This window comes from Rattus rattus, chromosome 18 (assembly GCF_011064425.1).
Source record: "Rattus rattus isolate New Zealand chromosome 18, Rrattus_CSIRO_v1, whole genome shotgun sequence".
Lineage (NCBI taxonomy): Eukaryota > Metazoa > Chordata > Mammalia > Rodentia > Muridae > Rattus > Rattus rattus.
The window spans coordinates 24296886-24320896 of NC_046171.1; the positions used below are offsets into that span (position 1 = coordinate 24296886).

General features: G+C 39.2%; 3 protein-coding genes and 1 long non-coding RNA gene across 6 annotated transcripts in view; 2 read left to right on the forward strand and 2 right to left on the reverse strand.

Moving 5' to 3' along the window:
- Positions 1-9784, reverse strand: part of LOC116886907 (trafficking protein particle complex subunit 3-like protein) — a 32388-nt gene extending 22604 nt beyond the window's left edge. The window contains exon 1 of the mRNA XM_032888372.1: positions 8759-9784. The gene's annotated coding sequence lies outside the window, so the exon portion shown is untranslated. The remainder of the gene's footprint in view (positions 1-8758) is intronic.
- The window catches only part of P4ha1 (prolyl 4-hydroxylase subunit alpha 1), a 1160453-nt gene that overhangs the window by 228688 nt on the left and 907754 nt on the right, over positions 1-24011 (forward strand). The window lies entirely within an intron of this gene.
- Positions 9183-11903, forward strand: Calhm4 (calcium homeostasis modulator family member 4). The gene is made up of 2 exons (XM_032888376.1): positions 9183-9743; positions 11517-11903. The coding sequence occupies exons 1-2, from the start codon at positions 9183-9185 to the stop codon at positions 11901-11903; spliced, it is 948 nt and encodes a 315-aa protein (XP_032744267.1).
- LOC116886911 overlaps positions 9982-24011 on the reverse strand; it is a 28416-nt gene continuing 14386 nt past the window's right edge. Inside the window, exons 2-4 of the long non-coding RNA XR_004386194.1 lie at positions 13632-13745; positions 11559-11837; positions 9982-10035 (exon numbers count right to left, since the gene is read on the reverse strand). This is a non-coding gene — a long non-coding RNA (uncharacterized LOC116886911). The remainder of the gene's footprint in view (positions 10036-11558; positions 11838-13631; positions 13746-24011) is intronic.

Below are 24011 nucleotides of genomic sequence, written 5' to 3' on the forward strand. Positions count from 1 at the left end.
ATGAATTTGCAAATTGCTCTTTCTAACTCTATGAAGAATTGAGTTGGAATTTTGATGGGGATTGCAGTGAATCTGTAGATTGCTTTTGGCAAAATGGCTATTTTTACTATATTAATCCTGCCAATCCATGAGCATGGGAGATCTTTCCATCTTCTGAGATCTTCCTCAATTTCTTTCTCCAGAGACTTGAAGTTCTTGTCATACAGATCTTTCACTTACTTGGTTAGAGTCACACCAAGGTATTTTATATGATATGTGACTATTGTGAAGAGTGTTATTTCCCTAATTTCTTTCTCAGCCTATTTATCATTTGAGTATAGGAAGGCTGCGGATGTGTTTGAGTTAATTTTATATCCAGACAATTTGCTGAATTGTTTATCAAGTTCAGGAGTTCTCTGGTGGAATTTTTGGGGTCACTTAAGTATACTATCATATCATCTGCAAATAGTGATATTTTGACTTCTTCCTTTCTAATTAGTACTTATTTGACCTACATTTGTTGTCTGATTGTTCTGGTAAGAACTTCAAGTATTATATGGAATAGGTAGGGAGAGAGTGGGCAGCCTTGTCTAGTCCCTGATTTTAGTGGGATTTCCTCAAGGTTCTATTTAGTTTAATGTTGGCTACTGGTTTGTTGTATATTGCTTTTAATATGTTTATGTATGAGTCTTGAATTCCTGATCTTTCCAAGACTTTTAACATGAAGGGGTGTTGAATTTTGTCAAATGCTTTCTGAGCATTAATATGATGATCATGTGTTTTTTCTTTGAGTTTGTTTATTTAATGGATTTCATTGATGGATTTCTGAATATTGAACCATTCTTGTGACCCTGAGATGCCTACTTCATCATGGTGGATGATCATTTCGATGTGTTCTTGTATTTGGTTTGTGAGAATTTTATTGAGTGATTGTGCATTGATATTCATAAAGGAAATTGGTCTGAAGTTCTCTTTATTGGGTCTTTGTGTGATTTAGGTATAAGCGAAGTTGTGGCTTCATAGAAGGAATTGGGTAGTGTTCCTTCTCTTTCTATTTTGTGCAATAGTTTGGACAGTATTGGTATTTGGTCTTCTATGGAGGTCTGATAGAATTCTACTAAACCTATCTGGTTGTGGGATTTTTTTGGTTGGGAGACTTTCAATGACTGCCTCTATTTCTTTATGAGTTATGGGACTGTTTAAATGGTTTATCTGATCCTGAGTTAACTTTAGTACTTGGTATCTATAAAATTGGTAATTTCATCCAGATTTTCCAGTTTTGTTGAGTATAGGCTTTGGTAGTAGGATCTCATGATTCTTTGAATTTCTTCAGTTTCTGATTTTATGTCTCCCTTTTCATTTCTGATTTTGTTAATTTGGATACACTCTCTGTGCCCTCTGGTTAGTCTGGCTAAGTGTTTATCTATCTTGTTGATTTTTCTCAAAGATCCAGCTTTTGGTTCTGTTGATTCTTTGTATAGACCTTTTTGTTTCTACTTGGTTGATTTTAACTGTGAGTTTTATTATTTCCTGCCTTCTATTCCTCCTGGATGTATTTGCTCCTTTTTGTTCTAGAGATTTTAGGTGTGCTGTCAAGCGGCTAGTATATGCTTTCTCCAGTTTCTTTTTGGAGGCACTCAGAGCTATGATTTTCCCTCTTAGCACTGCTTTCATTGTGTCCCATAAGTTTGGGTATGTTGTGCCTTCATTTTCATTAAATTCTTCCCCCCCCCCCGGAGCTGGGGACCGAACCCAGGGCCTTGCGCTTCCTAGGCAAGCGCTCTATCACTGAGCTAAATCCCCAACCCCAATTAAATTCTAAAAAGTAATTTCTTTCTTTATTTCTTCCTTGACCAAGTTATCATCGAGTAGAGCGTTGTTTAACTTCTATGTATAAGTGGGCTTTCTGTTGTTTTTGTTGTTGTTGAAGACTAGTCTTAGTCCATGGTGATCTGATAGGATGCTTGAGATTATTTCAATCTTCTTGATCTATTGAGGCCTGTTTTGTGACTGATTATATGGTTAGTTCTGGAGAAGGTACCATGAGGTGCTGAAGAGAAGGTATATTCTTTTGTTTTAGGAGGAAATGTTCTATAGATATCTGTTAAATCTATTTGGTTTGTAACTTCTGTTAATTTCACTGTGTCTCTATTTAGTTTCTGTTTCCATGATCTGTCCATTGATGATAGTGGGGTATAGTGGGGTCTCCCACTATTAATGTTTGAGATACAGTGTCTGCTTTGAGCTTTAGTAAGGTTTCTCTATGAATGTAGGTGCCCTTGCATGTGGAGCATAGATATTCACAATTCAGAGTTTATCTGGGTGGATTATTCCTTTGATGAATATTAAGTGTCATTCCTTATCTTTTTTGATAACTTTTGGTTGAAAGTAGATTTTATTTGACATTAGAATGGCTTCTCCAACTTGTTTCTTGGGACCATTTGCTTGGAACATTGTTTTCCAGCATTTTACTCTGAGGTAGTGTTTGTTTTTGTCACTGAGGTGTGTTTCCTGTATGCAGCAAAATGCTGGGTCCTCTTTAGGTATCCAGTCTGTTAGTCTATATCTTTTTATTGGGGAATTGAGTCCATTGATCTTAAGAGATATTAGGGACCAATGATTATTGTTTCCTGTTGTTTTTGTTGTTAGAGGTTGAATTATGTTTGTGTGGCTATCTTCTTGTGGATTAGTTGAAAGAAGGTTAATTTCTTGCTTTTTCTAGGGTATAGCTTCCCTTCCTGTGTTGGAGGTTTCTATCTATTATCCTTTGTAGGGTTGGATTTGTGGAAAGATATTGTGTAAATTTGATTTTGTCATGGAATATCTTGGTTTTCTCTACTTATGGTAATTGAGAGTTTTGCTCAATATAGTAGCCTGGGCTAACATTTGTGTTCTCTTAGGGCCTGTATGACATCTGCTCAGGATCTTCTAGTTTTCATAGTCTCTGTTGTGAATTCTGGTGTGATTCTGATAGGTCTGGTTTATATGTTACTTGACTTTTTCCCCTTACTGCTTTTAATATTCTTTCTTTGTTTTGTGCATTTGGTGTTTTGACTATTATGTGACGGAATGAATTTCTTTTCTGGCCCAATCTATTTGGAGTTCTGTAGTCTTCTTTCATGCTTTATGGGCATCTCTTTCTTAGATAAGGGAAGTTTTCTTCTATAATTTTTGAAGATATTTAATGGCCTTTCAAGTTGGGAATCTTCACCATTCTCTATACCTATTTATCCTTAGGTTTGATCTTCTCATTGTGTCCTAGAATTCCTGGCTGTTTTGGGTTAAGAGCTTTTTGCATTTTGCATTTTGCACTTTCTTTGACTGTTGTGTCAATGTTTTCTATGGTATCTTCTGCCCCTGATATTCTCTCTTCTGTCTCTTGTATTCTTTTGGTAATGTCTGTGTCTATGACTCCTGATCTGTTTCTTAGGTTTTCTTTCTCCAGGGTTGTCTCCCTTTGTGATTTCTTTATTATTTCTATTTCCACTTTTTAGATCCTGGATGGTTTGTTCAATTCCTTCACATATTTGGTTGATTTTTCTGTTTCCTCTTTAAGGGCTTCTACCTGTTTACCTGCATTGTCCTGTATTTCCTTAAGGGAGTTGTTCTTGTCCTTCTTAAAGTCCTTTAACATCTTCATGAGTTGTGATTTTAAATCAAAGTCTTGTTTCTCCGGGGTTTGGGGGTTTCTTGGGCTTGCTGTGGTGAGGGAACTGGGTTCTGATGATGTCAAAATGACTTGGTTTCTGTTGCTTAGGTTCTTGCTCTTGCCTCTTGCCATTTTCTTATCTCTGGTATTAGCTGCTCTTGCTGTCTTTGACAGTGGCTCGATCCTACTGTGAGCCTCTATGTTAGCACTAGTGGGAGACCAGCTCTCTCCCTGCAGTATCTGGGTACTGAGAGCTGTGGCACAGGGTCAGCTCAGGTTGCAGACAGAAACTGGAAGGATCCTGTCCCAGACTGCTCCTCAGTTTCTGCGTCCTGAGGATTCCAGATGGGTCCGTAGGAGCAGAAGTGGTGGTCTCAGCTGTGCTCTCAGGTGTGTCATCACTCCTGGGAGACCAACTTTCTTCCAGTGGCATGTGGGTACAGAGAACTGTGGCACAGGGTCAGCTCCAGGCACAGGCAGAAACCAGAAACATCCTGTCCTAGACTGCTTCTCAGTTCCTGTGACCTTTGGGCTCTGGACAGGTTCTTCTTGGGCCAGGAATGTGAGAATAAATGGTGGTCTCACCTGTGCTCTCAGGTGTGTCAACACTTCTGAGAGACCAGCTCTTTTTCCTTGGAGTTTGGATACAGAGAGCTGTGGCATAGGGTGGCAGGCAGAGACTGGAAGGATCCCAGAAATTCCTTCTGGCATTCACACTTTGTGTATTTTCCTCCTGTGATACTCAGAGCTAACCTTTTGTAGCACTCAGTTGGGTCCATCTGGGTGGCGGCCCACAGTTCAGATCTATAGCAGAAGTTGAACAGGTGACACCTGTACACTTTGAGATTCATTTTTATCAAAGTAAACAATACAGAAAACCAAAGTTAAGAAACTTATAGGAGAATGCATGTGACTGGAACATGTTACATTAAGTGAGGACACAGGTTTAGAAAGTCAATCATGTTTCTTTTCTATGTGGGTTTTAACTCTGAATTTTGATAAATGTGTATTTATGAGAGAAAGGGTTGTGTGCTCACCAGAGACGCCTAGGAGAGGCATAGTTGGGGTAACAGAACACGCATAATATTAAAGTGAAAGGAAAAATATGGAGGGTACAAAAGATTAAGTGTAGGTGTGGGAGGGGTAAGGGGCAGGTTAACCCAAATCCAGTGCACATGGAAATGCCAAAAAGGAACCTGCAAACCACATCCTTACAGATATGCATTAATGAAGTCCTTCTGTAGTAGGGTTCAAACAGTGCTCTTCTGTGTCCTATGCAGCTTCCACAAGGGATGCTCTATAATTTTCTTCCCCTATACTATAATGAATGAGCTAATAAACAAAGAAGGATGTGGTATGTGCTACCAAGCTTTGGTATATATGCTCTGGACTTTGCTTTAAGCCATAAAGCAAGTCTAAACCAGCTAAAATATTCAAAACTTTCTTAAACCCTATCTTTTTTCCCTACTTAGTGGTCATTGCTCTGTGGACCTTGGTATTTTATCATTCCTAAGCATGCTTCAAAGTTCCACATATGTTCCCATCCATGCATAATATGAAATAGTACATGTGACTTTACTTTATAGTGGTATCATATAGCATGCACCTCACAGCCAGTACTTTTCTGTCAGAGTTTGTTGAGGTTTATCCACAGCAATACCTGTCACTGTAGACAATTTATTTATACAGATTAACATCAGTCAAGCAAATCTTTCTGGAATGAACCACGTACTAGGTTAGTTAGGTTTTGCCTGACAGATTCTGTCATGATAATTCCTCTCTGTCAATAGAAAAGCAGCCAATTCCAATAAGTAGTCAATATGACTTTTCCAACAAAACTTTAGTAATAAGCACTAACATTTGAATTTCATTTATTTTTCATGTCACATATTATTGGTTTTTTAAAACCATTTTAAAATGCAAAAGTCATTCTTAACTCAAAAGTCAGGCAAAATGAGCAGTGGCCAATTTGGCCCCCATGCCATACATTACTAACCCCACCTCTGCAGTACACCAAGCCTTGGTTTCTGAATCAATTTCTTTGTTATTGTATATTGATACTGAGATTTCCTTGGTGATTCTCTGGGGATGATCTTGGTGACCATCAACCAATTTCAGAGGGAAATTATTTGTGGGATTTATAAAATATTTATCTTCTATTTTTAAGGTTATAGAATGTCATGTATCTTTAGTGATCTGACTTAGCGAAGACTTGCTAAATTTATTCTTTTTATCATTTAACTACTATTGCTTATTTGATCACTTGTTACTGTTACATTAAAATCTCCCTGGGAAATAATTCTTTCTTTTCATTTGGCTGGTTCTTCCACTTACATATTTTAAAGTTATGCCATCATGGACATCTGCCCATATCTTCTTAATGCAGTGTTTTTCTTTGATGGAGTGTGCAGATAGTCCTTTAAATGACCTGTAGTCGGTCTCTCCTAATATTATTCTTAACAGTGATCCATGCTTCCATATCTTTGTTTTCAAGCTTTGTGTGCACTATAGTTTGGGGAAGGTCACTTGTAGGCAGCACAGCTGTTTTGAAAACAGTACACAGGCTGGTTTAAACCAGCTCTGGTATGGTGGTTAAAGATGTGTGTCAGTCTACCTGGGTCCTAATTTTAACTCCCCCATTCATTTGCGTGGGGTGCTAGGCAAGCTCCCTAAACTTACCATACCTGAAGATTGGATTACTCAGGAAATTCAGTGTTCTTAACACTGTGCCTAGCAGACAGTAAGCATTAAGTCACTGTTAGTTCTTTAAATTTTTTTATCATCTTCGTCGATGTGTCTGATCTCACTTTATATTGTAGTTTTGTCTTTTCTTCTTATTATCCTCTTGTCTTTATTTACTCTCTCCTTTCCTATAAAGATTCTTTTTTCATTCCCTCTGTGTTTAAATGATCTATAAATAGAATACCTAGTTTTAGTGATCATACTTAAAATGTTTATGGTTTACTGAGACATATTTGATACACCATTTGATAAGTATATAGATCGAGTTTTTAATCAATGTAATTAACACTGTTATCTCCCTGTTCTATGTTTATCTACTTGGTATCCATTAATTAGGGAGCCAAATAATAAGCTATTTGTATTTCCCCTATAAGCCAGAGTCAAATGCCAGAGCCATCACCTTATCTAATGCTCACATACTGAATTAATACTTTTCTGCCCTAAACCAACCATTCCCAGATTGCAGATATATAGGGATAATCTCCACAAAGTCCACTATATTTATTTAAAAGCCAAGCTTCAGTGTTCCCCTGATCTGCCTTATCTTTCCCACAGATACCCCAGTAAAGGTTCTGGTCTAGGCTTTCTCTTCCTTCTCCCACCTTCTGACCCAGTTTGAAGCCTCCTGGTGTGACCTTGCTTGGCATTCGCTGACCTGGTGTCCTTGGAAAAAAAGAATAAATCTTTTGATAGCACTGGCATCTCCTCCACAACTCCAAACACTGGGCAGAAGAGTCTGCCTCTCAAAGGTCTTCTCCTTTCTTTCTTTACAACCTTCTTCTTATCCCTCTTTTCCTGTTTTTCTCAGAAAGCACTGATCTATTTATATTTTCTAGAGTTTGTTGTTTTGAGATAGGGTCTGTCTATGTAGTCCTTGCTGCCCTGAAAGTCACTATGTAAACCAGTGAACTTATAGAGATCCACTTGCCTCTGTATTTGCCTCCTATGTACTTGGATTAAAGGCTTGTGCCTCATACCTGGCTATATTTTCTAGAGTTTTATATAAAGAACATAATACACAGTTATTTTTCAGTTTTTCATCTAGAAAATTACTTACACACACACACACACACACATGCGGTAGTGGACAATTGGAACTTTTTTAGTTTACAGTTTTTATGAAGGAAATTTTTATGGATATTCAAGTATAAGTATTTACATAAATATATCCTTTCCTTTATTAACAAATAACTAGGAGATACGAACATTATATGGTGGGGATAGATAAACTGTTAAGAAAAACACAATTTTCCAAATAGACTAGATATTCCTGTCAACAGTGTATGAGAGCTCCAGCTGTTCTACATCCTCAGCAATGTCTGGTCAGTTAATATTTTCAGTATTCTTGGTAGATATTTAGTGAACTTGTGTTATAATAATATATTGTTATAGATTGTTGTAACATTATATATTATATATACATATAATGTATATAAGCATATTTATATATGGATAGATATATTATATATTATAATAATATCTAGTTCTATGTTTTTGAAATAAAAGTAATAATCTCTACACCTACCAAGGAGAATTGTTAGGTGTTTTGAGCTCACCATTGCTCTGAGGTCTGTCCTCTTGCTGAAATGCATCCTTTTGTAGTCCTCTCAATGAGCACGTGCTCTTTATCTGTTTTTATTCTGCTCTGTCTTGAACGATGCCTTACTGCTATTGAATCCCCTGCTGATGTAGTGTCTTCTGTTTTCTGTTGTCACTGGAAGGAATGCTGCCCTAGGTCTATGGTCATTTTGTGGTGCAATATCTATCTTTTCTGTCTTGCACCTTCTAAGACTATCTCTGTTTTTACTTCAATGAGTCCAGATATGGCTTTCTTCTTATACTGCTCAAAGCAGCAAACTTCTTCTATGTGAAAGCTGTTTTTTTTTTTTAAGTATTGCTTCTCTGCCTAGCTCTTTTTCTTTCCTTTCGGGCTTCATCTATCTTCTGTGTTCTCAGTTGCTTTGTGAACTATGTTGTCTGTCTTTCTGTGTAGGGTGCATTTTCTCAGTATAATCTCTCTGTTCACTAACAATGTATTTTAGCATACCCAGCTGAGGTTTTGAGAATGAAGATTTATAAATCCAGTCAACCCCCATTTACACATAAATCGTATGGAAAAGAAATACAAATTAAGCTGCATTTCAAATGAACGTTTGATCATTTCATTTATTCAAAGCTATAAAACTGTTTGAAAAGTCACATTTTCGTATAACTAAAAATAAGTTTGCAATTTAACTTTGATATCAGCATATAGCAATATTCTACTGACACATATCTCTCTTTTGAGGTAGCTCCCTTGTTCCTGGCCTCCTGTTTTTTTTTTTTTTTTTTTTTTTAGCTTTTGGGACCCCCTAGAAATTTTGGATTCCTTTAATATTTGATACTCACCATTTCTCTGTGTTTTGTAATGCTTTGTCTGGAGAATCTGTCACTGAGATAAGAGTGTCTCTGCTTTGCTTCTTAGGCCATGCTGTCTGATGCTTAACATTTTCTGTGGTACAAAGTGGTGCACTGAAAGATGGAGGGACTCTGTCTGGCAAGTGTGCTGTGGTCATTCCTGATGAGACTCCGAGTTCTCTTTTCAAACAAAACTGAGATCCCTTCTCTCTCTCTCCCAGCTACTATCTGGTGTGAATTTATTAGCTCAGGATTCACAAAGTACATGAGAAGAGTCTTAGAATCCTTTAAACATACAAGGATGTCTGGGTTACTTGACACAACCAGTTAAACCAGTGCTATCCTATAAAATGGTCCTAGCTGGTAGTCTAGCCATCAGAAAGGGCCACCAGCTGGCTGTGTCAGAGCTTCCACAATGAGCCCAGATCTGAACTGTATTCCATCTTCTCTGCTCAGAAGTGAACCGTGCATCAATTCTTTGATAGCGATTTTGACTGTTTGTGGGCAGCAACTATTCTCCTCTTACACGTTCAGTTGTCCGTGTCAAGTTGGAAAAAATTTCTATTACGGTTCAGCTTTTCTTGTGGTTCCTGCCTTGATCCTTCTGATTGCTGGCTATGCTCTACGAGGTCAAATGTGGGCAGTTGCCAGCGAGTACTGCTGCTGTAGCTGTACCCCTCCATATCGGAGAAGCAGCCCTTTGGAGAGGAGGCTGGCCTGCCTCATGTTCTTCAACATCACTGGGAGGGCTCTGGTCGCTCCGCTGACATGGCTGACAGTGACCCTGCTGACAGGTACCTACTATGAATGTGCAGCAAGTGAGTTCGCCTCTGTGGACCAGTACCCGATGTTTGCCAATTTCACTCCTAGCAAACGGGAAGAGATGCTAGCTGGATTTCCATGCTATACGTCAGCTCCCTCTGATGTGATTCCAATAAGAGATGAAGTGGCTCTTCTACACAGGTATCAGTCACAGGTGAGTTCATGAACTCCCCCCACAACCCTCCCTCCCATTGTCCTACTATTCCAAACTTGTTACAGTCTCTATGAGCAGGTCTGCTGTTCCTGAATTCAGAGGACATGTTAGATCCCATGCATCCAAATGTATTCTACTGGACAGATGCATGTGCATAGATAGGTTGTTGGAGGTCAGTAGACATGTTTCATTCCTGTTACTTTGCCTTAGTAACCAATTAGTTTTGTTGTTGTTGTTTAGTTGTTGTTGTTGTTGCTGTTTAGTTGTACTTCTCCACGCTTCCCATTCCTAGCTGTGAAAGGAAGATCATAATAGAATCTGTCATTTAAATGGTTGTGGATGAGAAAATGAACTATCACATTTAAAAAGCTCAGGACTGTACCTAGTCTCTGTTGGAAATAATGAATTTTGGTAGTATTACAAATATTATTAGAATAGTGCTGTACCATTAAATCTCACTTTTCTGCACATTTGTGTTCTTCTATACTAAAAATGTTTTTCTGAAATTACAGAAGCTCAATTGTGTTTTTAAAACCTCCAGTGGTGGTTCTAAACATAATGGACAGATTGGTGTCAGAGAGATGGTGCATGAGGAAGACATGAGCCTGCAATACTTTTAGATAAATTCCAGTAGTGCAATTTTACATTTGGGCAAGAAAAAAAACCAGGAATTTCTCCAAGGGATGAATTAAAACTTATTTTCAAAGTACTAGACGTGAAAGCACTGATTGCAATGGCTTCAGTGGATTTTTGTCTCTTACCTTTCAGTTATTTAGATACTGTTCATTTAGAAAAAGTAAATTTGAGACACAGAATCCTGAAATGCTGCGCTAATACCCAATTGAAGAAAAATCAGAAAATTTCCATTAAGATAATATTTGTCATAACTGGTTTTTTTTGGGGGGGCGGTCATTTTGTTGTTTGTTCGTTTGTAATGACTAATGACAAAACCAGCTCAGGAAGAGGAGCTTGTGTAGGCTTCTGCACTGCCCACCAGTGACTGTGTACTATTAGCAATCTTCCTCAGTACTCCTTGCCTTCCTCATTTACCTGCCAGTTAGTTGTTAAATACTTTTAAAAGAATGATACAGAGGGGAACAAAAGAGTCTATAGCAAAAAATTCAGTGTTTAAAATGCTGGAACTAAGTAGTCACAAATAAAGCTGTCTTAGACTATCTAAAAAGGAAAACTGTAAGAAACTACAGTTATAACTTATAGTTGCTTACTGACTTCTTTGGTTTCAAGAGATAAAAAAGAGGGATGCAGGAACACATGTCTGTGAGGTCTGTGAGTACTTGGTACAGGTCACTGAAGACCTTGGGAGGCTGCCATTAATGTTCACCACAGCGTCATCTTCACCACCATTATTATCAAATATTAATTAAGCCTCCAACAAACTCATGGCTCCATACCTAATGATCAAGAAGCAAGATTGGGTTATAAGCAAAGGACAAGGTTTAAACATTTTATGTAAGGTTAATTGGTGGTTTGTAGCATTTATCACTTCAAGGATGGTACTTAGAACCCATTTGACCATTAACAAGTCAAATTCCTTTGTAATATGAAGGCTATGCTGATATGGCTTGACCTGTCCTTCTATCATGGATATTTCCATACCAAATGATCATCATCCTATAGTATATATTAAAAACCAGAAGCAAAGATTTTACCCACATCTTCTGAGGTCTGCCAGGCTCCCTCTTACCATAGCTATTTCTTGAATATTTGCCATATCAATGCTTAAACCCACTAATTCCTGCTGATTGTGTGTAGATGCTGGGCTGGATTCTGGTCGTTTTGGCAACCATTGCTCACCTGGTCTCTAAATGTCTGGCGAGATGTTGCTCTCCCCTCACCTCTCTGCAGCATCACTACTGGGCCAACCACCTCCACAATGAGAGAATGCTCTTCAAGCAAGCTGCCGAGGAGCATTCCCGACTTCTTATCAGACATAGAATCAAGAAAGTGTTTGGCTTCATTCCTGGGAGTGAAGACGTCAAACATATTCGCATCCCTTCGTGTCAGGACTGGAGAGAAATTTCCGTACCCAATCTTCTATGTGTGGGTGACACCTCACAGGGTCCCTATAGCTTCCTTGGAGACAGGGTGGTTGAGGAAAACGAGGAAGACAGACAAGAAGGTATTGAATTGAAACCTTGAGAGTTGCACCTTTCAAAGTTTTTTTTTTCTTTCTGATACTAGAATGCCAGTATAATCTCTTTCTTTTTTTTCTTTCTGATGCTTATGGACAGAAGTCTATACAAAATCCTATTTCCAAAATCAATATATAGAGTGAGACCCCCCCATCTTTATGCAGTTCCATCATGTGCTTATGAAGACTGTTGTGTTGTAATGTTCCATTTTGAATGGGCATGAAATTTTAAGTGAATTGAAATTTAGCTGTGCTGCTCAGTACCTGTACAAACATCAATAATTTGGAGTGCTGTTTTGTCCTATGCCCATAATAGCTACCTCAGAGAGCTGTTGAGAGTAAATGTGATGGCAGGAAACCTTTACCACTATGCTTTTCATATGGTGACTGTGAACTAGCATCGCTTTGCTCAATCATGTCTGAATTCCATCTCCATCATTCCTCCATCTAATGTTTGGTTTCCTTCTTGTCTTCATTTAAATGATACGTTTTTATTACCGTCTCCTCTGTGTATGTGGCTTACTAGAAAGGAAGGTAAAATGGAATGGTCACAGTGAGGAAGTGGTAACAGTGAGGAAGGTTCTGAGTAGTGTCCCGTGAGAAGGGAAGATGGTGGATCATCACATTATCATTAGCATTAGGTTATTCTCAGGATCACAGTAGGGTGTCTTTGCGACAACGTTTTATAAATTATTCTGAATCTTCCCTTCTGTGCTCCACAACAGGGCTTCGTTCAACTCTTAAGGGGTTGTAATACACAGGTTGGGAACCACTGGTATACGGTTTTTTCTGGAATGATAGTGGACTTATGTTGCCTCTTCATTGAATTTTATCTTTAGCTTTCTCCACAAAACATCAACGGGCATTCTGCTCCCTCCCCCACCCTCCAGGCATTCTGCTTTTGAAAGAATATTAAGAGTGACTTCTTTCAGGTGCCAGGGAAAGCTAGCTCTACCTTATCAATTACCTGTGTACTAGGGATGATACAATGTTACAAAAGCACATTTGAAAAGGTAGCTAAAGTGGATGAACATTGTCAAGGCCACTCAGTTCCGTAAAATAAGAAAGGGAGTAAATATGGAATATCTCGTCCATTTTAGTCTCAAAGAGTTTTCTGTCTCCACCGATCCCAGAGTTTTATGATTTCCTCTGGACTTGGACTTACTAGTAAATGAATCATCTTCATCAGACTCAGAATTGGTTCATTAGTTTTCAAGACCTTCACCACAAAAGAGACTCTTCAATAAGGTTTTCAATTAACAGCACAATCAAAGAATGTATAAAGTTATAGTGTCACATCACCAGCAAGATTAATGGTTGCTTAGAACTTAACAATAGGAAACAGCCTTTGCCGGCTTCTGAAGCCATCTCTTCATCAAACTCAGACAGAGTTTCTCAGACATAGAAAGCTTACCTTCTGAGCCAGTTAATTGCGATTAGGGCTTTCTGCTAAAGGAGATGGAGAGATCCTGATTTACATGGTTTCAAAGAATTCCTAGCATTTATATGAATGCATCAAGAATAGCATATATACTTGGGATTTTACTGTATTGTGTATCATCTATTTCAAGTAAAATAAATCGATTCTCCCCACTCTTTGTGTATGCTTTTGTTCTGCAGCTAGCTAGGTAAATTTCTTCTTCATTAGGAACATAGCCTTCCTCTCCTTTATGCTTAATGGATTTATGTAATTATAAAACATATAATTAAAATCAATTATAGGTGCTAACACCTACCTTATATTTTGCTGCCAAGTTCTTTTGGCTGGCGCATCAAATTCTGTGGCTTGGCAGAGACAGACTTTCTGACGTCTCCTTTGTCAGCTCTTACTCCATCAGGATTCAGATCACCTTTTTCCCAGGAGAAAAATAAACCCAAAGCTTAGCCATTGCTGATGCTGACTCCTCTATGCTGGCAAAGCTAAATTTTACAGACCTTACTTACACTTTGCTATTCTTCTTGAGTCTGTAACTCATTCCCAGCTGTGTTTTTGTTTAAAAATTTCAATTAATGATCACAATTCGAAACAGCGGTGTGTGTGTGGGGGGGCTCAGCGTTTAATAGCGCTTGCTGCCTTTCCAGAGGATCTGCATTCCATTGCCAGTGCCCACACCTGGTAGTTTAGAACCATATGCAATTCCAGTTCTATGAGATCCATATCACTTTCTTTTTCTCTTCTCTGGCACTTGCATGTGTGTGCATGTGCGCGCGCGCGCGCGCGCGCGCGTGTGTGTGTGTGTGTGTGTGTGCATATGTGTGTATATGTGCGTGTGCACACACATACACAGAAATAAAAATAATTTTAAAAAAAGAAAGAAAAAAGAAACACCAATTTGGGTTTGCTGTTCTCTTGAATCTAATTTGTACTGAGAGGCAAGCACAAACAAACTTTTACATTTTGAAATCACACAACTAATTAAAGGACTTCTGAATGCAGAGTACAAATATGTTTTCTAGCTCAAAAAAAAAAAAACCCAAATATGTAGACACAATTTTAGGCTCAACATGCAGCATACCAAAAATTAGATGCAATTAAGAAAGAGCAGAGTGCCAGGCTTGGGTAACAGACAGGGTTAAAACTGGTTGTGTGATCTGGAAGGTAACAAGTCCACAAATGTGACTTCTGGACAGAATAGCACACGATGGTTCTAGATAGGAAAACTACATTGTTCTGGATGGAATAACGCACAGTGCTTCTAGACAAGTGAACTACATCATTCTTGGTGGAACTCCTTTGGCTGTTGTAAATTCCAAGAATGCTGTCTTCTTTTAAGCTCAGCATCTAGGGAGACTGCAGCTTTTTGTTGCCACCTAGTGATTAATATGAGTATGTCCACTTATCTATAGTGGGTGCAGTACAAATGCAGCATTAAAAAGATGCAAAATCTGGATCCCAGCCCACAGCTCCCTGCTCCCAAACCCCGTGGGAAGAGAGAGCCCATTGCCCAGACAGGTGGGCACTCCTGAGACTGCAGGGCAGGAGAGACCGCCAGTACTGCCCACCCTTGCCCACATCCCTGGCCCAAGAGGAAACTGTATAGGGCCTCTGGGAACAGGAAGATAGGGGCACTCAAGGCTGCGGTCCAGACACCACCTGGATCCAAAGGGACCCGGTCAAACAGCTCCCTGTACCCAAATCCCGTGGGAGGGAGAGCTAGACCTTCAGAGGGGCAGACATGCCTGGAAAGCCAGAGGAGACTACTCTCTGCCCACATTTCTGACTCTAGAGGAAAACGCCTAGAGCCATCTGGGTCCCTGTGCACAGGGACCCGAGAAGAGGCGGGGCAGGCCCTTCTGGTTGCTGCCCTCACGGACAGCTGAAACCCGGCTCAGAGGAGCAACTTCAGGCCTGAGACCAGAGGTAAGACCAACTTTTCTGCTCCAGGTGACTTGCCTTGTAGACTCAGGACATGCGCCCACAGGAACACTTGAAGACCAGTAGATAGTACACGCCTGAAAGCAGAACACTCTGTTCCCATAACTGGCTTAAAGAGAACAGGAAAACAGGTCTACAGCACTCCTGACACACAGGCCTATAGGACAGTCTAGCCACTGTCAGAAATAGCAGAACAAGGTAACACCAGAGACAATGTGATGGCAAGAGGCAAGCACAGGAATCAAAACAATGGAAACCAAGACTATATGGCACCATCGGAGTCCAATTCTTCCACCAAAGCAAACAATGAATATCCAAACACACCAGAAAAGCAAGATCTAGATTTAAAATCACATTTGATCATGATGATGGAGGACTTCAAGAAAGACATAAAGAACTCTCTTAGAGAAAAGTAGGAAAACACAAATAAACAAGCAGAAGCCTATAGAGAGGAAATGCAAAAATCCCTGAAAGAATTACAGGAAAACACAATCAAACAGGTGAATGAATTAAAAATTGGAAATAGAAGCAATAAAGAAAGCACAAAGGGAGATAACACTGGATATAGAAAATGAAAGGAGGAGACAAGGAGCCGTAGATACAAGCATCACCAACAGAATACAAGAGATAGAAGAGAGAATCTCAGGAGCAGAAGATTCCATAGAAATTATCGACACAACTGTCAAAGATAATGTAAAATAGAAAAATATACTGATCCAAAACATACAGGAAATCCAGGACACAATGAGAAGATCAAACTTAAGGATAATAGGTATAGAAGAGAGTGAAGACTCCCAACTCAAAGGACCAGTAAATATCTTCAACAAAATCATAGAAGAAAACTTCCCTAACATAAAGAAAGAGATGCCCGTAAACATACAAGAAGCCTATAGAACTCCAAATAGATTGGACCAGAAAAGAAAATCCTCCTGTCACATAATAGTCAAAACACCAAATACACAAAACAAAGAATACTAAAAGCACTAAGGGAAAAAGGTCAAGTAACATATAAAGACCTATCAGAATTACACCAGACTTCTCACCAGAGACTATGAAACCCAGAAGATCCTGGAAAGATGTCATACAGACTCTAAGAGAACACAAATGCCAGCCCAGGTTACTGTATCCAGCAAGACTCTCAATTAACATAGATGGAGAAACCAAGATATTCCATGACAAAACCAAATTTACACAATATCTTTCTATAAATCCAGCCCTACAAAGGATAGTAAATGGTAAAGTTCAACACAAGGAGGCAAGCTACACCCTAGAAAAAGCAAGAAACTAATGGTTTTGCAACAAAACTAAGAGAAGACAAGCACACAAACATAATCTCACATCCAAACACAAATATAATAGGAAGCAGCAATCACTATTCCTTAATATCTCTCAACATCAATGGACTCAATTCCCGGATAAAAAGACACAGATTAACAAACTGAATACACAATGAGGACCCAACATTTTGCTGCCTACAGGAAACACACCTCAGAGACAAAGACAGAGATTACCTCAGAGTAAAAGCCTGGAAAACAACTTTCCAAGCAAATGGTCTGAAGAAGCAAGCTGGAGTAGCCATTCTAATAACGAATAAAATTGATTTTCAACCAAAAGTCATCAAAAAAGATGAGGAAGGACACTTCATATTCATCAAAGGAAAATCCACCAAGATGAACTTCAATCCTAAATATCTATGCTCCAAATACAAGGGCACCTACATACATAAAAAAAACCTTACTAAAGCTCAAAGCACACATTGCACTCACACAATAATAGTAGGGAGATTTCAACATCTCACTCTCATCAATGGACAGATCATGGAGACAGAAATTAAACAGAGACATAGACAAAGAGAAGCCATGAACCAAATGGACTTAACTGATATTTATAGAACATTCTATCCTAAAACAAAAGGATATACCTTCTTCTCACCACCTCATGGTACTTTCTCCAAAATTGACCATATAATCAGTCATAAAAAAGGCCTCCACAGATACAGAAAGATAGAAATAATCCCATGCATCCTATCAGACCATCACGGGATAAAGCTGGTCTTCAATAACAATAAGGAAAGAATGCCCACATATACATGGAAGTTGAATAATGCCCTACTCAAGGAAGAAATAAAAAGAGAAATTAAAGACTTCTTAGAATTTAATGAAAATGAAGGTACAACATACCCAAACTTATGGAACATAATGAAAGCTGTGCTAAGAGGAAAGCTTATAGCTCTGAGTGCCTGCAGAAAGAAACAGGAGAGAATATATATCAGCAGCTTGACAGCACACCTAAAAGCTCTAGAACAAAAAGAAACAAACATACCCAGGAGTAGTAGAAGGCAGGAAATAATCAAACTCAGAGCTGAAATCAACCAAATAGAAAGTAAAAGGACTATACAAAGAATTAACAGAACCAAAAGCTGGTTCTTTGAGAAAATCAACAAGATAGATAAACCCTTAGCCAGACTAACCAGAGGACACAGAGAGTGTGGCCAAATTAACAAAATCAGAAATGAAAAGGGAGACATAACGACAGAGTCAGAGGAAAATCAAAAAATCATCAGATCCTACTACAAAAGCCTATATTCAACAAAACTTGAAAATCTGCAGGAAATGGACAATTTCCTAGACAGATACCAGGTACGAAGTTAAATCAGGAACAAATAAACCATTTAAGCAATCCCATAACTCCTAAAGAAATAGAAGCAGTCATTAAAAGTCTCCCAACCAAGAAGAGCCCAGGTCCAGATGGGTTCAGTGCAGAATTCTATCAGACCTTCATAGAAGACCTCATACCAATACTATCCAAACTATTCCACAAAATTGAAACAGATGAAGCACTACCGAATTCCTTCTATGAAGCCACAATTACTCTTATACCTAAACCACACAAAGACACAACAAAGAAAGAGAACTTCAGACCAATTTCCCTTATGAATATTGACACAAAGATACTCAATAAAATTCTTGCAAACCAAATCCAAGAGCACATCAAAGCAAGCATCCATCATGATCAAGTAGGCTTCATGCCAGGGATGCAGGGATGGTTTAATATATGGAAAACCATCAACATAATCCACTATATAAACAAACTGAAATATAAAAACCACATGATCATTTCATTAGATACTGAGAAAGCATTTGACAAAATTCAACACCCCTTCATGATAAGAGTCATGGAAAGAACAAGAATTCAAGGCCCATACCTAAACATAGTAAAAGCCATATAGAGCAAACCAGTAGCTAACATTAAACTAAATGGAGAGAAACTTGAAGCAATCCCACTAAAATCAGGGACTAGACAAGGCTGCCCACTCTCTCCCTACTTATTCAATATAGTTTTCAAAGTCCTAGCCAGAGCAATCAGACAGCAAAGGAGATCAAAGGGATACAAATTGGAAAGGAAGAAGTCAAAATATCACTATTTGCAGATGATATAATTGTATATTTAAGTGATCCCAAAAGTTCCACCAGGGAACTACTAAACCTGATAAACAACTTCAGCAAAGTGGCTGGGTATAAAATTAACTCAAATAAATCAGTAGCCTTTCTCTACACACAAGAGAAACAAGCCGAGAATGACATTAGGGAAATGACATCCTTCATAATAGTCCCAAAAAATATAAAATAACTCGGTGTGACTTTAACAAAGCAAGTAAGAGATCTGTATGATAAGAACCTCAAGCCTCTGAAGAAAGAAATTGAAGAAGACCTCAGAAGATGGAAAGATCTCCCTTTCTCATGGATTGGCAGGATTAATATAGTAAAAATGGCCATTTTACCAAAAGAGATCTACAGATTCAATGCAATCCCCATCAAAATGCCAATCCAATTCTTCAGAGAATTAGAAAAAAATTTGCATATTCATCTGGAATAACAACGAACCCAGGATAGCTCAACAATAAAAGGACTTCCGGGGGAATCACTATCCCTGAACTCAAGCAGTATTACAGAGCAATAGTGATAAAAACTGTATGGTATTGGTACAGAAACAGACAGATAGACCAGTGGAATAGAATTGAAGATCCAGAAATGAACCCACACACCTATGGTCACTTGATTTTTGACAAAGGAGCCCAAACCATCCAATAGAAAAAAGATGGCATTTTCAGCAAATGGTGCTGGTTCAAATAGTGGACAGCTTGTAGAAGAATGCAGATCGATCCATGCTTATCACCCTGTACAAAGCTTAAGTCCAAGTGGATCAAGGACCTCCACATCAAATCACACTCAAACTAATAGAAGAAAAGGTGGGGAAGAATCTTGAACACATGGGTACTGGAGAAAATTTCCTGAACAAAACACCAAAAGCTTATGCTCGAAGATCAAGAATCGACAAATGGGATCTCATAAAACTGCAAAGCTTCTGTAAGGCAAAGGACACTGTTGTTAGGACAAAATGGCAACCATCAGATTGGGAAAAGATCTTTACCAATCCTACAACAGATAGAGGGCTTATATCCAAAATATACAAAGAACTCACAAAGTTAGGCTGCAGGGAGACAAATAACCCTATTAAAAATGGGGTTCAGATCTAAACAAAGAATTCACAGCTGAGGAATGCGGAATGGTTGAAAAGCACCTAAAGAAATGTTCAACATCTTTAGTCATAAGGGAAATTCAAATCAAAACAACCCTGAGACCCCACCTCACACCAGTCAGAATGGCTAAGATCAAAAACTCTGGTGACAGCAGATGCTGGCTAGAATGTGGAGAAAGAGGAACACTCCTCCATTGTTGGTGGGATTGCAGACTGGTACAACCATTCTGGAAATCAGTCTGGTGGTTCCTTAGAAAATCGGACATTGAACCACCTGAGGACCCAGTTATACCTCTCTTGGGCATATACCCAAAAGATGCCCCAACAAATAACAAAGACACATGCTCCACTATGTTCATCGCAGCCTTATTTATAATAGCCAGAAGCTGGAAAGAACCCAGATGCCCTTCAACAGAGGAATGGATACAGAAAATGTGGTACATCTACACAATGGAATAGTACTCAGCTATCAAAAACAATGACTTTATGAAATTCCTAGGCAAATGTATGGAAGTAGAAAATATCATCTTGAGTGAGGTAACCCATCACAGAAAAACACACTTGGTGTTTTTCATTGATAAGTGGTAATTAGCCCAAATGCTCAAATTACCCTACATGCACAGAACACATGAAACTCAAGAAGGATGACCAAAATTCGAATGCTTCATTCCTTCTCTAAAAGGGGAACAAGAATACTCTTGGGAGGGAAGAGGGAGGCAAAGTTTAGAACAGAGACTGAAGGAACGCCCATTCAGAGCCTGTCCTCCATGTGGCCCATACATATACAGCCACCAAACTAGATAAGATGGATGAAACAAAGAAGTGCAGGCTGACAGGAACCAGATGTAGATCTCTCCTGAGAGACACAGCCAGAATATGGCAAATAGTCGAATGCCAGCAGCAAACCACTGAACTGAGAATGGGACTCCTGTTGAAGGAATCAGAGAAAGGACTGAAAGAGCTTGAAGGGGCTTGAGACACCATATGAACAACAATGCCAACCGACCGGAGCTTCCAGGGACTAAGACACTACCCAAAGACTCTACATGGACTGACCCTTTGCTCCAACTGCATAGGTAGCAATTAATAGCCTAGTAAGAGCACCAGTGGAAGGGGAAGCCCTCGGTCTTTCCAAGACTGAACTCCCAGTGTAAGTGATTGTTGGGGGGAGGGCAGTAATGGAGAGAGGATAGGGAGGGGAACACCCATATAGAAGGGGATGAGGAGGGGTTAGGGGGATGTTGGCCTGAAAACCGGGAAAGGGAATAGCAATTGAAATGTAAATAAGAAATACCAAATTTAATAAAGATGGAGGAAAATAAAAAGATGTTAAATCTGAAGCATTCCAAACATTGAAATATTTAAAACAGCAAAATGAGAGATTTGAACTTCTCCTTCAGTAAATCTACACAAGTATTCTCAGCTTGCAAAACAAAACAAAACAAACAAACAAACAAACAAACAAAAAACCAGCCTCAGAATTACCACTGCCCTGTCATAGAGTCCTAGAGTCCCAAGTTTGTTCTCTCTTTCTCCCTCCCTCCCACCCTTTCTTCTTTCTCACGTACATGCACACAAGCACATGAAAGGGTCCGGACAGTACTATAATCTTGTTTCTTTCAGATGGCCATAGTTATGAAGAGTTGATGTGGAGGTCAGGGAAATTCTCCCTCTCATTGCTTGTATGAATGCCAGTCTCTCTGGAATTTTAATTTTCCTTTATATGAGACAGGAAAGGATGATTAGGTTGTGAGAGTTGTTGAGTGAACTGTTACTTTGAGCACAGACTTATTTGAAGAGTAGTTCTGTGGAAATCTATACTGAGTAAATGCCCTTCAACATTAAACATATGTACACTCATGTGCCACAGGGTTTATATTCAAAGACCTCTGCATTCTAGTCCTTCATCAGTGTTATCTTGATGGAAAAGGGCACTTGGAAGATGCGATACAAGGAGTTTTAGATGAGGAGATCTAGTCCCACACAGTCATGAGTCATTCTTCCACAGGAGGAATCAGTTGGAGAAAGTATAGGGCTATTCTGGGGGAATCACAAACTATGTCTACTCACCACAGATAGGGAAGTAATAATAAACAGTCCAAAGAAATGATTGTATGAAGTCCTATTTGGCAAGTCAAGGAATTTACGGGAATTGCTTATAGGAGAAGGGGTGAGGGGTTGCTTACAGGAAGGAGCCACTCGAAGGGAAGCTGCAAACCCCAGTCCATGTGGGTGATAGCTCACACCCCTGGATCTCTCTTTACTGCTTGTGTAACTTTCTTTAAGTAGGAGAGGTCTTACAAATCAGGTGAAAGTACTGAGATTTCCCGAACTCTTGAGTCTTGAGGATCCTCCAATCTGGAGGAACTATTTCAATTTGGAGTATATTACCAGACAGGAGAAGAAAGTCATTACTGAGTGTCCATCATTCCTGACAAACAGTGCCATGAACTAAAGGATGTGGGCATCCTCAGCTCTGCCAACACCTTGATTTTGATCTACAGAGACCTGTGTCAGACTAGTAAGGATTCTATAGAGTTTGTATGAATTACAAGATGATAAATTTGCATTTCATAAAAACGTCTATAGAAATTTATTGTGAGAGTGTGATATGGTGGTGGCACACACCAGCACAGCTTAGGAGTCCAAGACTTCTTCATGGGCACAAAATTGTGTCTTCTTGACTGTTCAGTTTAGGCAAAACTGTTGCTCCTAGAACTATAATCTATTTTACCTATCAATTATCTATTTTTCTGTCAATCATTTCTCCATCATCTATCTCTATAATAGTTTATAAATAAATACAATACAATGTAGTCCAACTTTAAGATGATAAGAACTGCAAAAAGGAAGAGCTCACATTAAGTTTATTAGATTCATAAAGACTTCTCTCTTTCCATCTCTCTTTTTCAGAGTAGGTATCAATGTATAGCTCAGACTTGTACTGAATTAATGATTCTCCTGCCTTATCTGACTCAGTACTGACATTGTGGAAATTTATCACCCCAGACCTATAGGCTTCATTTTAAGACTATAAATATATTTTAAAATATATTCTTTTAGTTGGCAGTTAGCCCTAACAGAATTTTATATTATAATCAATTTCATCATATATATTACTTTTGTTCCCTTTGTTTTTGAGATATGGTTTCTCTATGTAGCCTTCTCCTTCTATAACTCACTCTGTAGACCAGACTGATCTCAAAACTCAGAGATCCACTTGCCTCTGCCTCCCAACTGCTGGGATTAAAAGGTGCACCACAGAATATATATACATATAATTGTTGTTGTTGCTTTGTTTTTCCAAGAGAGGTTTTCACTGTGTAACCCTTGGCTGTCATTTTTAAAGGATTCTCAATTTCTGTGGAACTTTATGGAGTGTATAAGTTTTATATCAAGTGGGCTTGCATCGGAAAGACTACACTGCCATTCTTTATTTGAAGAAAGTCACCTGTGAAACAAGCATATTTAGTAGAATAACTGAAATTCTTCAAGAAGCGCCCCCCAAAAAGATAAAAGCCCAAAAACATCATTCTTCTGTCCCCAAAGCAAAAAGGTAATTTCAGACATAACAAGCGGTAATGATTATGGAATTTTGTCCTGCCATCAGGGCACCTGGTTTACGAGCTTTCTCTTAAGTATTGGGGGATGGGGCAGATGAGAAGGCTGCATTGCTCAGCAGCTTTACGCCCCGGGTGGCCATTGATTCCCAGGTGCCTCTCCCAGGTGCCAACCTGCCTGGTGTCTCCAGCTGGTAGAGTGGCCAGGTCCTGCATTAGCCGCACCCTGAGCATCCAGGGTGCATTGCCCCAGACGCCAGCAGTCTGAGATCGGGCTTTTTTGGAGCCCTTCGGTCGGATCGCTGGCTTTTCTGATCGCTGTTCAATTTTGGACGTTCTGGGGGGGGGGGAAGTTGGGGGATGAGAACTTCCCACACTGGAATGAAACCTAGCTACAGTTGCCTGCAAGTCTGTTCTGTCTCACATCCTCCTCACCAGCCCAGTGCCTGCAACCAGTGTCAAAAGAGACCTGTTCCGTTCCAGGGATACAGTGAGCATGGTTTGAGGAAAGTGTTTGGAAGATGTGTAAATAATCTGGTCGATTTAAAATAGATGGTCGCTGTATAAATTTCCCCACATTTTGGGTAAGATTTTTATTTCCCGCCATCAAGAAAGCACATTTTAGCCTGCCTGGTGACGCT